This window comes from Varroa jacobsoni, unplaced genomic scaffold (genome assembly GCF_002532875.2).
Source record: "Varroa jacobsoni isolate VJ856 unplaced genomic scaffold, vjacob_1.0 scaffold_1164, whole genome shotgun sequence".
Taxonomy (NCBI): domain Eukaryota; kingdom Metazoa; phylum Arthropoda; class Arachnida; order Mesostigmata; family Varroidae; genus Varroa; species Varroa jacobsoni.
The window spans coordinates 10489-28070 of record NW_019214066.1 but is presented as its reverse complement, the minus strand read 5'-3'; the positions used below and the strand labels follow the sequence as shown (position 1 = coordinate 28070).

The following is a 17582-nucleotide window of genomic DNA, read 5'->3' as shown; positions in this document are numbered from 1 at the left end:
ATATATCTACGAAATCTGTATATATGAAATTATCTCCACCGCTAATTTTAACACGCAGATGGTAATATGCGCATCGTATAAGCTAAAACGAACAAAGCTGTTTATATGTGTGTATGGGATAATTTCTAATAATAAAACTCATTCTGCATGAATCTGCAGTGCCGTTTATCTGTACTGATAATCTTTATAACTTAAAATATTAGTGACAATCCCGTTTTGTAATACTCTAGCACCAACGATAAAATTAGCTAAATATATGCACCCCTTTAATATAGATACATTCGTCACTGTTAATCGTAAGTTTCATTTTCTCTGCAGATAACTTGAGTTCAGCGGCTGGTTCGAGCGGTGGTCGCGGAGGCAGTGGCGAGGCAGTCGGAAGGGCAGATGTGGACGGCGGCCTCGGTGGCTTGCAGGGGGTCCTGGACCCCATGGCCTACAATTTTGAAAGCGACGAATTCAGTAGCTTTAACAACACGTCGTCCACTATTTCTCCCTCAGCTTCAGGAGAACGCATCGTATCTGACGACTGGTCCGCTTGGTATGAATAATATTTGCTAATTTTCTTATTCCTTTTGTCACATACAATTCGATTTTCTTATTCCTTCTGTCACATACAATTCGTGACCAGGCTGAGTACTCCTATATTGAACAATTCGACTATACAAAAAAGGCACGATTCTGTAGAGCAATGCATGTGCGATTTTTTGAGACCCTATATTCAGAAATTAGAGGTTAAGATCTGGATGTACGTATCTACCCTATATTATTTAGGACTATGTCGAGAGATCATCGAAGTATTTCGAACAAAACAAAGAAGAAGGGCAAACTTACTAAACGGATAGGAAGAAAACGAAATCTCTACTTACTCCTAACTAAAAAGATGTATTTGTTAATTTTCCTTAATCCATCACCCGTCAATTGCTGAGGTTGACTGTTTTGTCTCGACTGATTGCAGGTATATACATAACGTGCATGGCTGGCTGTCATTGGCCGTATGTGTGTTCGGCATCTTGGCCAACATCCTCAACGTTGTGGTACTATCGCGAAAAAACATGATATCGCCTACAAATGCGATTTTAATTGGGTTAGCTGTGGCCGACATGCTTGTCATGTGCTTCTACCTGCCGTACGCAATACTCGAGTTCGTGCAGCAGAAGGACAATGACTGCATCTTGGACGATGTTCCGGTGGCATGCCGCTCGTATGCCGCCATTGTGTACACGTTAGTTTGTTCCAACGCCACCGTCGTTTTTCACACTGTCTCAACGTGGCTGACTGTGGCACTGGCCGTATGGCGATGGATGGCCGTAACATTTCCTGGTCAGACGCGTAATGTGTGTTCGATGCATCGTGCGCAAATCACCATCGGTAGCACGTACGTGGGCACAGCCATCGCTTGTATACCCAACTATATAACATTCACGGTTCATGAAGTAATCGCTAAGAGCCGCATTGATGGCCAGCCGGTCGTATCATATAAAGTAGACTTCACTGTAGTTAGCCATTTTGAGTCTATTCGAAAATTTAATTTCTGGATGTACAGCGTGCTCATGAAACTGGTACCTTGCGTGGCGCTCACCATGCTGTCGATGGCGCTGGTGCGTGCCCTTTGTGAAGCCGATGAACGGCGTCGTCGGCTTAAGGCCCGACCTAACAGTCAGGCGGGCGCTGCCAGTGGCGCCAGGTCAATGGAACCTCCCTCTGCCAATCAGCGCTCCTCAGACCGTACAACGCGCATGCTACTCGCAGTGCTGTTACTCTTCCTCATCACAGAGTTTCCCGCCGGAATTCTGTCGCTGCTGTCCGGTATTTTAGGAGACTCGTTTTTCGAGAGATACTATCTGCGTGTTGGCGACATCCTTGACATCTTGGCGCTCTTCAACAGCTCCGTAAACTTCATTCTTTACTGTTCTATGAGTCGGCAATTTCGTAAAACGTTCGCGCTACTTTTCACACCACGCTGGCTGCAGCACTGGGCCCCAGTTATGGCCACAGAGGCCAACGCGACCATAGCTACGACCTGCGTATAGCTCAAGTTGAAGCAGGGCGGGCCCCGCGCCTCCGCCAGCGCGCAACAAATCAAAGTCGAAACAAAAATCTATAAAGAACAAAGGCTAAATAAATGACAGACATCTTTGCCTAGCAGACATTGCTTGATCCTTCCTGCTCCCAATAATCGAAATTTGATAAAACAGCCACTACTTACTCATTTGAATCGTAAACATATGTATAGTAAACAGTTTTATGCCTCCATATTAATACGAAAAGCGTGTCCGCAATTCGTTTTGGTAATATCATAGCGGTTCGTTTTCATTTTATATGATGATATTTAGTGATATAAATACAATGAATACGTACGCTCGAAAAATCGCAAGGCTTACACGATCTTAGGCGGCAATCATCTTGGCCTACTTCAGACGCTAGGTGTGTACCGAACCTAATGACAAGGGAGTTAGTTCCGTTACTTACATTACTCAAGGTAGTAACGGAAGCTTGTAAGGCGGAACGGTTATAGTGGTAGTCAGGTAATTGCAGTAGTACCATATCGTAGGCAAGGCAACATTGATCCAATACATTTACCAGAGCTCTCATCTTGGATACATCGTTTATATGCCCTCAGCACATCGTTTATGTACGGTAATGATGCGGCAAGAGTACTTTTTAGACTTGTGAGTCATATCCTGTTAATTCGTTATTGTATTGGACGATTATGGATCGTGGCACTAGAACTCTTCAAAACAATAACTTCGGAGCACACATAGATAGAAGTAAAACAACTGACAAAATTGAAACAAACATAAATTTCACCGTCACGCACACTTTCTGTCACCATAAGAGTGTCATCTCAAGAGGTGCAACAACGATTGGCAGCAGTAACTACTACAGCAGCTACATAATTACTGTTACCCGTTGCTAGTCGCTGCCATACCTTACTGCTAAAAGTCGCAGGGTCATATAGGACTATGTATTGCATACTTGACGAGGGATTACAATGTTACAAAGTAATCTGCTTAACAGATCACGACCAACGAAACAGAAACTAATTAAAGGGAATAGCCAGGCAATGAAATGAAGTTGAGAATGATTTTCAACAATAGGCTTAATAAAGAGATTTGTTATATAAATTAGATTATTCGTTATATATAATTAGGTGACTAGAGCACGTTAAAAGAAAGTGTAATTGTTGTCATTTTCAGATATTTTTATCTTAGCTTTTCCTGTTTGAGTGTATGTTTAATTTGAACGAAACACGTAGCGCTTTTTATTCGCGAAATTGTTGGATATAATTTTTGGGTACTGAAGACTTGGAAAATGAAATCTGCACTTCAGGTAGGGATCAGAAGTAAAGTGAACAAAGGTACCGCATTTGATAATTTCGTACCCTTCGTATCGGGAAAATATGATGACTAAGGTACCAAGGCAACGGAATAATTTACGTTAAAATTCGTTTCATTGCTTGTCTGTTTATATTGGGATATGTGTTTAAGCGGGTGTCGCATTAAATACCATTCTAAATATAGCTGATGATAGTAATAATAACAAACAATGTAGAACAAGTTTTTATGCGCCTGTGCTCCACTGTGCATCAGGAAAGCGGATTTTGTGTTTTCGTGATACGAATTATTGTGGGATACAGGCATTCCCACCTTGTTGCAGTCAACACTTAAGAATCTTTGAGTTTGTTAACCGTATTCCAATCAAACGTATGAGTATGCTTGACCAATTTACTATCAAGTACACATTGTTAAAGTGTGTTAGCATCGTTTGATCGAGTTTTTGATCGCTTAAACAGTTCAATGCGCGAGTAGTGTACACAGTGTAGACGTCTACGGAAGCGTGGTGGATCCGTCGTGTTTGGCCGCCCTGAAAAGGGAAACCGCGGATCCCGGGCGCTCCCGGTGCGCGCATATCCGAAGCATAGAGTAAAAATAAGAAACCAAAAACCAATATAAAATACTAAACCACCTCCGACATCACAGGTTACCATTTTTGCTATTCGAAAAAATAATACCAGTAGCAGTAGTGGCAACAACAGCAGTTATCAAAACGATCACATTCGCAACGAATGGTGTAAAAACCTGGTTATGTAACGCATCACAATTTTCTGACTAATCTTTTTGTTTACTGATAAAGTAAATCGAAGTAATTATCTTAAGCAACGCAAGGTAAAATAATACCGAAAAGTCAAATGTCGACTTGTCAATTCTCAGTATTATCAGAAAAAAGGAGGTAAATTATCGACAGATTGTAGGCCGTTCATTGCGCAAATTCTTCAAAATAATTATGACACTACGTTGCTGTCTGGAAAGTGGGAAGGAACAAAATCTATACAAAATTTTGCATTCAATTGAGAACGAGTTGCCGCAGAATGGCTCCAATGGCAGGCAAGATAGTGTTCTAGCTAATAATTTGCCCGACGATGGATCGTTTCGAAAATGATATAAAAACGTAAATTTACGCACGTTAATTCAATGATATACTGATGATAGGTGTCTCCTCGCTTGGCCGAGACACCTGCGCTGGTGAATCGTCCCTTCTTAGCTCAACAATACGAAATCTGAACAACATCGAGGGTAGAATTCTAATGTAGATATCATTAGGTTCAAAAGCGATGGTAATACACTTAGAAACGTAATACTGACATGATACTCAAAGACAAATATCGTACAAATATTTTGCCCACCTGAGTGTGGTGCATTAGCTTTTACGTTTGTACTTATTGTATATTAGGAAATCAATGTTTTTGTATATTCTCTTAGTTTTTTTTTTTTTCGTTTTAGTTTCTTTGCTAGTACATACAAAGTACAAAAGTAAGCGTAAACAGAGGGCAAATGACTGCTGGTCATTAAAATGAAAAATGGCTACGTAACTCACCCGTATCAAGTTAAAGATATTTTTCCATTATCAATTCGGACACTTTTTTATATCCGTCACATAAAGAATCACAGTAGATTTTCCAGTGCATAATTCACTGCTTAGCCCAAAACTAGTTCCCAATCCCTAGTTAAGCAAATAATATGTTTAAATTTCCTAGAGAACATGTAACTACGATATTGGACCACGCAGAGGTTTTTACTACCGGCTAATGACGATCAGAAATAACAATTAGTGTTTTTTACTCGGAGACTATATCGGCCGAAAGTAAGATTAAAGAAAAAATTGCCAAGCCTTATTGATTAAGAGATTAAAATAGAAAACTATCGTTTGAAAGGGATAAATCGAAGCAAGATTGCCATTATCGGGCTTGGTCGTATGGCACTTGCGAGTAATAACACGATTCCGTTTATTTCGTTGATTATTAAGGTTTTGAAGACGATGGTGTCCATCGATACTAGCATCGCACAACTGAGGCATTTGGTACAGCTATAGAACCTGTAGTATTACCATACAGACATCCCTAAAATATTCCTACAAGATTGATGGCTCGCTGTCGTCTAGATCATATTATAATGAGCTCGCATCATGTTGAATTAGCTTCGAACTGATCTCATTTCAGTCGTTCACATTTTGTACTTTATTTATTGCGCATTGAGTAAATCATAATTGTATTCTATAAAGTGTGTTGAAGCCAAGCAATGCAAAAGAAGTAGGCAGCTTTGAAATCAAACGGGTCTACTGAGCTATGTCAACGTATGCTCATAAATATCATTACATCTGTTCTCACATTATGTTTATTGTACAGTATCCAATGGCGACGCGGACAATAAAAAGGCTCCGGCTTCGATCCCTAGCAAAAATCAGCCATTTCATCTGGTTTTTGCGCTCTTAATATTAGCTTACAATACAGCCACGTATAATCGGCCCGAATATCCTCCCACTATCTACCCATAAAATTGAAATTGCGGCCCTGTCCACCTTATTTTTAATTGTGTATTAAGGAAAGCTTCGTGCAAGAAAGTTTCTCTTTTACTAGAATATAATCGGCTGTAACACTGCGGGCTAGCTATCATGTCATAACTGGGTACTGAGCCGTTGACAGGTGAAGGTTTTAATTTCAATCGAATTTTCGTCTTATTTTTAGATTTTTTAAATTCTAAGTTGTCAGCAAACAAAGATAAATGTATTAACTTGATAGCCACTGTTTCTTTGCCGATTTCTATAGCTGCAGACTGTTTGAGCTGGAACTATTCTGTGCATAAGTTCATCCAATTAATACCTTTTTATACTATCTATGTGGTGCGTGTGCGCCTGGATGTGTGTATTACTATTACGAAGTTTCATCATAACTATATTATAAGAACGAAGCACACAAGTGATTGCTCACTCTGAGGATAATGTTGCGACAATACAAACACCCCAACAGTCATTACTAGTCATTATTGTGCATGAACTCGCGGCAAGGAGAGAAATAGAGAAACAGGGGACAAATGTTTTGCCAAGTTTTGTGTTGGATTAATTATTTGACGATAACAAAACTCTAAAAGAATATCCGTGATCGATACCGTCAAGCATAGTGCAGTAATGAGTAAATAATAAGCATACGTCATTAATGGTCTATCTGACTACATAGAAGTATGTACGTGTATACCTTTAAACATACGTGACCTAAATATTCCCAATATTCCGCAGACGTTCTTTAGTATGTACATATATGAATTAGATCTTAAAAACACCACTTTCCTAAGTTCGGGTAATCCAAGTAGAGCGATAGTAAGATGTGAAATTACTGTTGACGTTAACATCAACATGTTTATAGGTAAAACTGATGTAGCTATATTTGTTAAAAGAGATAACACTAGAAGACGGCTGGCCGAATTGGTAAAAATCGTAATCATCAACTTTATATACATAATATATATATATATATATATATATATATATATATATATATACACATATATGTGGGTGTTTGAAATAAATTGGGAGAGCTTTAATTGAATAATTTTTCATTAGCTGTATGGAGATATCCGTCAGTCTTGTTTTTCCAACGAAGCCAGTTCTTTTAGAAGAAAATCCCAAATTCACTATGGTTGACGACGCAACACCAGGGTCATAAACTTTCTTTTATTTCCTTAAATTGGCAAGTTACTTGATTGCAACTTAGTGCACCAGTACTGAAAGTACAGATGCAAAATCCTATATATCAGGACTAGAAGACCACAACTTGGGGTCCATTGTGAATTGAAAGGATATAAAAGTGCATTTTTAGCGATTCCAGTGATATATATAGGCGCCTTGGCAGTTAAATGGGAAGTGACAATGAAAACAGTGAAGACTTGGTTATAAATCTCATTCCATTCAAGTTAGGTAGAAGACGCGATCGGTTCCACTTATTCCTAAGTTCCCTGAGATACGAAGCAACAAGCCGCGCTTGAGTTTTTTGGCCACAAGTATGTAATTTGTCGATGCAATCATGTCACTACTGTAGGTCACACTTCCGATCAATGTGCGCATTTTAAATGTTGTATCTACTGAAAGAGGCTTCTTACTTGTCTCCGAAGGGCGTATTCGTTATTAAATAAGTTTATTTGAATGTTATAAAGACTCTGGTCAAGTCATGGGTGGCTACTAACTATATCGAATGGTGGGCCATACGTCTTTCAGTAAAATGGCGCAACTGCTTATAGGAGCAATTTAATGCAGGGCTGGTTGGTCGAGCAAGTGAACGCGTCTAACCTAGTTTAACTAATCTTTGCATGATTACGTCGACCATGTCGCTACTCAGTAATACAGAGAGGAATGCTTTGGCACGGGCTAGTGATTTAGACCATGAATAGAAGCTGTAGCCGACACGAATTGCTTTACATTGGATAACACCTCCATGACAGATCTGTGACGGCGCATGTAAGAAATGTTATCCATCCAAGGCTTATAAATAAATGACACAAATTTTACCTGGATTTGTTTCATGCACCCCATATTGATTTATATATTGTCACATGACTAAGTACGCATCATCGATAGCTATTTGTCACAAAAACGGCTAAGAAAGATAGCCAACAGTGGGAGTATATTGACATGAATTATAGAGGGCATTTAGTCCTGTCATAACACAAAAAACGCATGGTAACGATAATGCTTAAGCACACGCCGAACATAATGCCATCCATATTACAGAAGTAAAGCACAGTGCGTCTATAAATAATTCCAAATGTATAAGAGTGAAAGTGCTGCCATGTTATTATATACGATCAGAATGTGTTAAAAGACCGAACGACAATAAATGATGGATTTTTAGTTTTAATAAACATATTGCGAAGTGCTGGGGTTACAATATAGAATTAATATTTTCTAAACTATTAAATTTAAGCGTTGGTGTCTTACGTGCTCGGCATCACTCAGTGGTACTCATCTACACTTGAATAATAACACGCCTCAAAGGAGAACATACGTTTGCGTTGACACTTTTATTACGGATAGGAAGAGAAATGCAGTTCAGTGATACGAAAAAGCTATTTATTCCGGTTGCAACAACTAGAGAAGGTAGAAAAGGAAAGATCACGGCGAAGTAACGAATAATGAACAAGCAAAGCTATAGATTTACCAGCGCTGATTTAACACACTCGATATGAGCATATAGAGATGTGTGCAACTACCTAGCTAGCTTGGATAAGATCCCGAGATAACAACAGCCAATTGAACATAACTAGCACTAAACATTTTCTTTAAAGGTCTAGTAGCATGTATGTAAATAGTATGAATACGACACACTAGCGAGGCTGCAGTAATTTTGTGTAAGAATAAAGGGCTAACAGAGGATAAAACTGAGAGAAGCACATATGGGTTTTTAAAAAGACATACTTCTACGATACTTGTTGAAACGGTGATATTTACTCTACATTAAGTTTCTGAGTGATTAGAAGTAAAGGGCGGAGAGCATAGTCGTTCAACGCATACTATATTTCCAAGATGAACAGCTAGTAGCGTGCTGCAGCAAGACAGTATACGTAAACAATTGCTAGCATGACTAAACGGTAGCCCCATAAACTCGAACTATAAAATATTGTATTTACTCTATAAAACCGAAGAAAGAAAACATTGCCAAAAGGCGATCAAAATTTTAGGATAACAGGTGCTTTGCGCTCTGCAGACTGTGGCACGAAAAACGAAAACCGTCAGCCGTATATTAATTCTGTTCTTGAAGATTTCATGGAGAAAAAAACGTAACACAATAAGGCGAGGAAGATAAATAAACAAGTGATTATTTATCTTTCTTGCCTATAAACTTGAATGTATGTGTTCGTCAGCATAATAAACGCGGTAATAAAGCCTAGTGTGTTTCGAACATGGATATGGAGATGATTACATGAACCTCAGACACATAGTTCTTCAGCCTTATTGCTATTCGAATATTAACAATGATAATCCCAGCAACGATTTTAAAGAAAGAACAATTCGCTTTATCTGTCTACTACAATAATTTTAGTCGAATTGGACTGACGTAATTGTAGGTCAGCTCAGGCTCAGTGCACACTAATATTAAATCGATCCGTTTAATTTATCGTAACGTAAATTAGTGGTATCTATTGAAAAGGACTGCTGAAGCAGATGAGCATAGCTCAATTCAACATAAGTAGTGGATGCATTGCAAGCAGGATATAACGTGAATTTAGGTTATTGAAACATTTTTTGTGGCCACAGAGATCGTTATCGGAACCTCACAGCAGCCGTTGTTTCGAATGTAAAGCGACTGTTACTGGCAGGTATTTTAAGGGCACAATAAACAAATGGTTGGTAGTGTCTTTTCTTGATATGGCTATATATAAATATAGATCGTTGCTTTGTTTCAATGGCAGAAAACGTTAAAGACTGAGTCGAAAACACAGGCGACTATTAATCATGTTTTGGACGTATTTGATGTTAAATTAAATTATCAATAATAATAATAATAAATGTTGTGCGCCACTATTTAGCCTGTGTCATTGTTTTTTTTTTATTTTAATGACTATGTTGGTTTGCAAAATGCTCTTTATACTTCTAGGATTCTTACGGATTTTTGCGTTTTAGTGTACCTTGGATCCCGTTTAGTGCTAGGATTGCAAGTGTTTAGAGTTTATACATGTTAAAAAGCACTGAGAGCTTTCAACGTTCGTAGTATGGTTATTTATGGTTACATAAGAAAAGATAATATATGGTTTAATTGGACAGCTCGAATTGCACTGACCACGATATCCTGTCGTCTATTACACCAATAAAAGCATCTCTTACGCTAAAGAACTTGTTTAACCAATTACTTAAATCTACTCTAACTTACTTACCTACTTAAACCTTAATTAGTTACAAAACCTGTGAAAGGGTCTGAAAACTGAAGGTTAGTATATGCATAGTAGATGACGATTTCGACAGAACACATGCCGTTTGATTTTTCAGATTCACCGTATATTTCATAGTACTGAAAGCGTGCTAAAATCTATCAATCGACAACTAATAGTTCTTGTAAGATTCCTGCTGGAGCTTTTTTATTTTTCTAACTTAGTCACCAAAAAGAGCGTAATTAATTTAACTAACAACAAACTGACATGTTCTACTAATTATTGGATACTGGATCTATATTACAGAGCTGTGCTCAACAGCAGGTAATCCTAGTACCAACGCTTGTTGTTATACTCATCACACAGCATATGCCCTGACATGTTCGAAGAACCGAGTGGACAAATAAACGTATGAGAACTGCTAAGCTATCTCATCTATTGTTAAATCTATGTCTAAATACGATATCGAATGTATCTTTTCCATTGCTAAAGTAGCTCCCCTAGACGAAAGGGAAGACTATTTTTTTCCATATTAGGGAAAAAATGCGAGCTTATTATTTCGCTTAAAATTTACGTAGTCGTCTAGTAAGGAGTCACTCATCGTCAGCTCGCCTGTACTGAGGCTATTGCATGACTGCACCTATGTTTAAGGAGTACAGTCAAGAAGGTTGCGCAAGTCTGTCCGATGCAGAAGACTCGAACTACGGCACGACGGGTGATTCATCCTTCATCATAATATAGCAGCGACCCACACTTCCTTACTCTTAGAGTACATTTTGTAGAAAAACTCAGTCGCAGTATTCACCAGACCTAGGTCTGGTTTCCCCTTCCCAAAATTCAAAAAAGTCCAAAGAAGAAGCTTTTTGGCAATAAAAGAAAAATCGTTGTCCAAGATGAAGGCTATCCCGGTGAGCGAATCTGGATAGTTTTTTATAACTGGCAAGAATGGTGGCATAAGTGCGTAAGCATTCGGCGAGAATTGCTTCAAAGAGAACAACTTGAATAGCGACGATTAAATATCTATCTGAAACAAATGACTCAATCGTTTTTGATCGAAAGGGTATGTTTGTCCGGCCGAATGGGAATCAACATAAGTACTGGTGCAGGAACTCGTCAGCGGGCTAAAACTGATCTCTCCTCATTTTGCTTCTTTTTTAGTCACTGATGACAACTTCAATGTCCTTCAACTGGTCGAACTAACCGAATCTAGCTACGACGCTTTGTGACGTCCTTTCGGACTAGGGGTGCTGGGTAATTAACCCCATCTTGGCACCGACCTTAAAGGGACATGCAGAGAAGTCGGTTAACGATACCGATGATTAATAGTGTAATATAAAAATATAGCCCTTCGTAGAGAACTTGTTATTTAGAAGAGACAGCATATTCAGCTTAGCATTAAGTGTAGCTGAAGAGCATCGAGTAAAGTGTTTAATACATCACTTACACGACATTATCAAAAAAGTGGCAATTACGTAAATTGTGAACGCGAAAAAGGTAGCCGATAAACAGAATCTCAACCCCATTACAGCTCTGTTAGTAGCAAAGAGCATTGTGCGATAGTGCTTGAAAATCGATAGGAGTCGAAACAAGAAAGCTTCGATCACGCTATTCCGAGCGTACCTTTTATAAAATTTTCCGAAGAGTAAAAGCCAATACGAAACAGTTACTTGGAGAGCTCTACCTACGCCCATCTGTTTGGCTATTTTTTTTTTCAAGTATCTATCTCGCATCTTAGGTCATGGTTGAATGTAAATAGGGATATTAACATTGCTACTTGCCGCTTCAAGCCCATCTTATCCTACCATGTGGGCTCGTGAGGCACCAAGCATCCGGAAGTTTACTTCGTCCTCAGAGCAGAGATGGATCTGAAAAACTGGAGTAAGTTTATTGGCAGTTCTTTTTTTTTTTTTCGTAACTTATGCTGTAAGTTTGCGTGCGTTTTTATTAGAGCTAGATTATTTAGCTAATCGTCAACCCTGTAACTTCAAAACCCTTTCCCTAATAATAAGTGAGCCACTTTTTAAACTGGCGGATAAATACGGTATACTTTATCCACAGCCCGCACCAATTTCATTCCTTTCAAGAAATGGAAAATATATATTTAACATTCACGTTTTAGTTTTGCTTCTGTTTTCGGATACAACATTGGATGACAGCTTACATTCGAACGAACTCAACGATCATGGAGAGCCCTAACCTTATTGTAAATATACGGTTTCGAAACCAGCTAGAGCGTTCCTACTAAGGAAAATCCAAACAAATATTCATTTGTTTGCTTATGCATAAATTCGATGCTTATAGCACAGACTCGGAAATCAAACGCTTATTAAGCCATGATCTTAATATATATAATGTTTCTCTTGGGTCGAGGCTGTGTTATGCTAATTCTCTAACAACGCTTTATGCAATAAGATAAAAGCCCAAGGAGTGTTTAGGAACTTGATCAAACAAATTCTTCGGTGAGCCATCTCTATGCATTAGTTGTCGAACAGAGATGGCGGTTTTTTAATCAATTTTCCGTTTGTTAGCGGTCAAACGTCGTGTGGCCTCGGAAAACTGTTTTTGATCTCCATTTTTGTTTGGGAGAGAAGATTTTAGTTTAGGTGTGGTCTTAAAGACGGGTGTGTTCGGCAGAGAAGAAGCATAATTTTTAACATTTATTATCCGTTTTTAGCTGAGACGAGCTATCCGTCAAAACAGTCTTGGATGGAAGTAAAGTATGGCGAAAATTCGTTCTAATATGGCATTTTCGTTCTTGGAAGGAATGCGTTCCATTGAATTTTCGAATTTGCTACCTTCGAAAAAAAAAGATACTAAATTACCATTTTGAATTATTTCTTTTGAACCATTTCTAAAATCGTACATAAATGCTTCAATGACATAGTTTGCATATGCTAAAATAATCATTCTCGATAGTCATTTTTATTCTACGTAATTTCCGTTTATCTCGATTACAGCTTCGATGTAGGGACTAACCCACTCACAGGCTCTGTTTAAATGTTTTCTTTGCAATTGTTTCCTTGGTGCTACACGTGGTCGAGACGACATTGTCATGTAGAGACTTGCGAGACTTTTGCTTAAATACGTTGTACAGAATGTTTTTCAAATGCTTCCAATTTATACTGTACAGTAGCTATATGAATTCGTCCCAGAATATACTTAAAAACAGCCAGTACGGATGCATGATTACACTGGAAGACATACAACAACTTGTAAAACGTACAGATAAAAAGTTTCAATGATGTGTTTACCCTTCTGGAAAAAGTACGGTAGCATGGCGTCTCCTTCCGTGGACACCACATTGAGAACATAAACGTTAGCTGGAAAATTAATTAAATTGAGTAAAAAGCTTATCTTGTGGATTGTGAGCAAAGGACGGACAGTTTCTGCAGTTGGTTTTTGCATAGATTATAATATTTTTCTTGTCAGAGAAAGATCGAAGTCGACCGGCTGCTACTCGTGAGTCATTTGAACAGCAAACAACACGGATTAAATTTCTTGGCCCTTAGTTTCAAAGAACGTGATTTTTTTGGTGTGGACCTAAGGCCTTTATGGAGGAATACTCACATATAATTTCTTCTTTAGCAGCCTCGTTGAAACAAGAGAATATTGGATATATACTTTTGGATGGCGTTGATCGACCCAGAGGTTTCTTGTCTACGCTGCACAGTTGTAAACGATGCTTGGATGCCAACGGACTTGCTTGGACATCTCTTAGTCCATATTTCTGCCGCAGGCCTTTCTACCAGCAAAGTTTCCTACTGACGAAGATAGTGAGTTCGACTCATATACTCTCATAGGAGTGCAGCTAAAGCTGCAGTGGGATATTCTCTTAAAAAGTTCAACTAAAGCCGCCAATTCTTTGAAATACCATTAGTTGCCACTTTCAAGATTTCTCTGTGTCTTCTAGCTGTTTCTGTCTTTTTTCCAGTTTCCGATGGTATTAATTAATTAATACATTTATTTTCATTTAGATTGATTAAACCTATACATACAAATATAAAACATAGAAAGGGCTCAGGTACAGCCACGTCCTTGTGTATTGTTATGTATTGGCCTGTACTGTGGCTCTCAGAATCCTTCGCTGGAACTTTTGAACACGGCAGTCTTTTGAGTATTTGCATTCGTGATTCCCAATAAAATTTGATTTATTCATCCACCTTTGCTGGTAGTAACCAAAAACTTCATAAATATAGGTCAACAACATAAAACTCCAATATCAGAAATGATATATAGAATCACTTCAAAACGGTTTACGTTATATAGGTTTTGAGTTTATCTAACTACTTTGGAGGATTTGCCAGATGTGTTATCAGGGGGCGTCAAGCGGCATAATACTTATCTCAACTTTCCTTGCACCTAGAACACCTACCTGTGTCTTCGGGCCCGTAGAAACCTAGTTTTCTGCAGAGTCTATGGTGTAATCTATGCATGGCAAAGCGAGTAACGACATAAGTGCTTAGCCGGTTTATTTTTTTGCACTCGTTATTTCCTCATTGCACCCAAAGCAAAGTAATCCCATCAATTTCCACCAGTTTTTGCTCACGCTTACTAAGCTTTTTCTAAAAGGTTTAAGATACTGACAGCCCAAAGCTATGACATAGGTCTTCGGACAGCAGTGGCCAATTGCCTAGACAATTTCGGGGTACAATATCTGATAGTAATGCTCTTTTGAGGAAGGAGGCTTTGATTCAGTTTAACTGTTCGAAGTAACCGTAAAACTTTTCTCGATTGCGCATATTTCATACTTTGAGATCGAACAACTTGAGAGCGGTTGTGAGGGGCAAAAGATAAAGTGATTTGATCGCCTATGCGGCGAACGCTGCCTTTCTGCGCTTTTCGATGATGCGCGCGGTGAAGCTTATGCCTTTCTTGGATTAGGGCAATTCGAGGTACGGAAATCTGTTTGCGTAGGTAGGAGGCCGCCTGGCGAGATACAGAGTATCAATGGTCGCTGGCCTGCTTCTTTTGTAATATTCATCGCCTTCGTTTTCATCAGCTTTATGGTCAGCTCCAAGTCTGGCACCTCTGCGTGGAGCCGGGCTTCAATTTGCCACACCTGAAACTTGTTCAACGCCGTATATCATTAAGTCATCTGTATAGGAGATGACTCCGACTGATCCCTTCGGACCTCTTATTTAATCAGGGAGCCTCCTCAGCCAGATGGAAAATAAAAGTGTACCCAAGTTGTCTCCCTGAGCCAAGCCGGTTATCTGCATGGCGGATGACTGTTCGGCCACTTTTTCGTCGATCGTTATTCTGTTCTTCTGTAGGATTGCAGCGAAAAGAATGAGCACACTCATAGGGACACCCACCTTACAACATGAACACAACTTTGTATCTGGGCGCCGGGTCTAAGATTGCTTTAAAGTCGATGAACGTCGCGTATACCGGATTGTGCGGCGTGAGAAATGCTCTACTGATGTCGGCCATCATCCTGCATACCGTTTTTGTAAAAGGTTCTCTCCCGAATTCATGTTGCTTTGTTGGGGTTGCGTGTGCACTTTTTAAGTAGTTGTTCAATGTCTTAATCAGAAGACCGAAGAGCTGTTCACAAGAAACATTTGTTTTCGCTATTGTCGGTCATATACGGCGACCCACTGTATATGGCGCGGTGGGGTCGCCCTTTCTTTTAGGAATCAACTAATAGGATAGTGTGGACCTGTATGTAAACACTTATCAAATAATATCATCATATGTATTTGAGATGCTCATACCGTCTTAAAAACGGAGGCTAAAAGCTGTATCTCGGCCATAAGCCTGAGAGCCATCCGAACCTTCCGGATTAGGCTGCAAATAGTTAGACCACGGCCTGTGCTTTTGGAAGGGACGAAAAGGTTTTACTATAGGCTGGTATACTTCAACCAGATGCTGTGCATAAGTTTTGATATTTACTAAGTCAAAATAAGGGAGAACATTGTTAATATATTCCACGAGCATGTCTACCTCTAGATGTCGTGACGAAACTTGGCGTTTTACAGTCCGCGCAGGCTGCGTACTCGAACAGTGAGACCTATTGGCATTGGCGTGTCAGCAGGGGGTGCTTGCTGATGAAGGGTCCTTTGATGAAGAATGATTTTCGCCCTAAAACTTTACGCTGTCCCTGGTTGCCTTTGTCGCAAATATAGCGATCGTCAAATTTCCTGCATGTCCTAAGAAAGCAGGTCTCGAGGTGAGACCGACTACCGAGAAACGGAAGTCAGCGAGCATGTCCAGAAAGGACGTGGTACAGTTGGAGTTCCGCTAATCAAAACAGACGTCTACCTTGCCGGCAATGACCAGAGGAGAAACAAAAGAAGAAAAAAAAAGACAGTTCACTAACGAGTTTTCCACCGATGCGTTGAGGTAAAATCGGCCGCCAAATATAGGTTGCTATGGAAGTTCGTCGCTGGGCATGCAAGGTAAATCCGTTATTCTTTACTAGGCATGGCATAAGGTCAGCTATCTTATGATTGTAGGATTGATCGAAAGAGATCCTTCGATTAGAGTTGTCTGGTGCGTTTTCTTCAGGTAGTGCAGATAATGGAAGTGCGATAAATTAAAAGGATAGTTGCGCAAGTCATCGTTACCACAAGGGTGTATGTACTTCGAGGGCTTTCAAGGAGAGGGGCAACACAGTTGCTAGCCTAGCCATAAACTTCGTGAGCGTTCTAGAGAGCAGTTGCGGGTATGCATAATGCCGCTTGATAATATTAATAATAATAATAAGACCAGCTCTCCAACTGTTAATACCTCCAGAATCCTTGAATTTGCAACCACTGAATGGAAAGTGAAACCCATTAGCCGCTGCACATCCTCTTCCTAACGGCGGTTATTTTAAAGCGATTTGATCCGGAAGTAACTCGTCTATGTGAGTCTGACCCAGCTGCTACAACGTTCAGAATCTAATTGACTGAGAGTCTGATTCAGCTGGCTGGCTTGGCTGTTCAAGTCCCCTCATGTTATAATCAGCGATAGCTTTTGGGTAAACATCTTTTAATTCCTGCCATAAGTCACGATTCGCACGCGTAAAAAAGGCTTTATCCCCTTAGCGATGTTTTAGACAATCTTTTCTACCGTCTCACTTTCATAGCTGTACCGTCCACTCTCGACGACCGAGCGCTGTGACACAGAGAGCGGCGAAAATGCAAACCGAAAATTTCGCATTTCCTTGATTTGCTTGTTCCTCAATAATGTCATTTGCCACTATGCGGTCCTGATCACAGGGGGAACGAAGAATGCACATGAATTTCTAAATCGAGGCGCGAGGTGATGAAAATTTCCGAAAAAATCCCTGCTAATACTTTAGCGAAATTAAGAAGCAACATCCGTTGGTAAATTGTTTTCTGTATGCTAACAATCCCATCTTTACTACGAGCCAGGATCATCTTTACCAAACATTAGCGA

The 17582-nt window shown here is 39.5% G+C and overlaps 1 protein-coding gene across 1 annotated transcript in view; it reads left to right on the top strand.

The window, feature by feature from the left end:
* LOC111267259 (G protein-coupled receptor dmsr-1) overlaps positions 1–2300 on the top strand; it is an 8816-nt gene extending 6516 nt beyond the window's left edge. Inside the window, exons 2-3 of the mRNA XM_022845388.2 lie at positions 319–541; positions 959–2300. Of these exons, the coding sequence (XP_022701123.1) occupies positions 319–541; positions 959–2033 (1298 nt within the window). The 3' untranslated portion in view covers positions 2034–2300. The remainder of the gene's footprint in view (positions 1–318; positions 542–958) is intronic.
* Positions 2301–17582: the final 15282 nt, after the last annotated feature.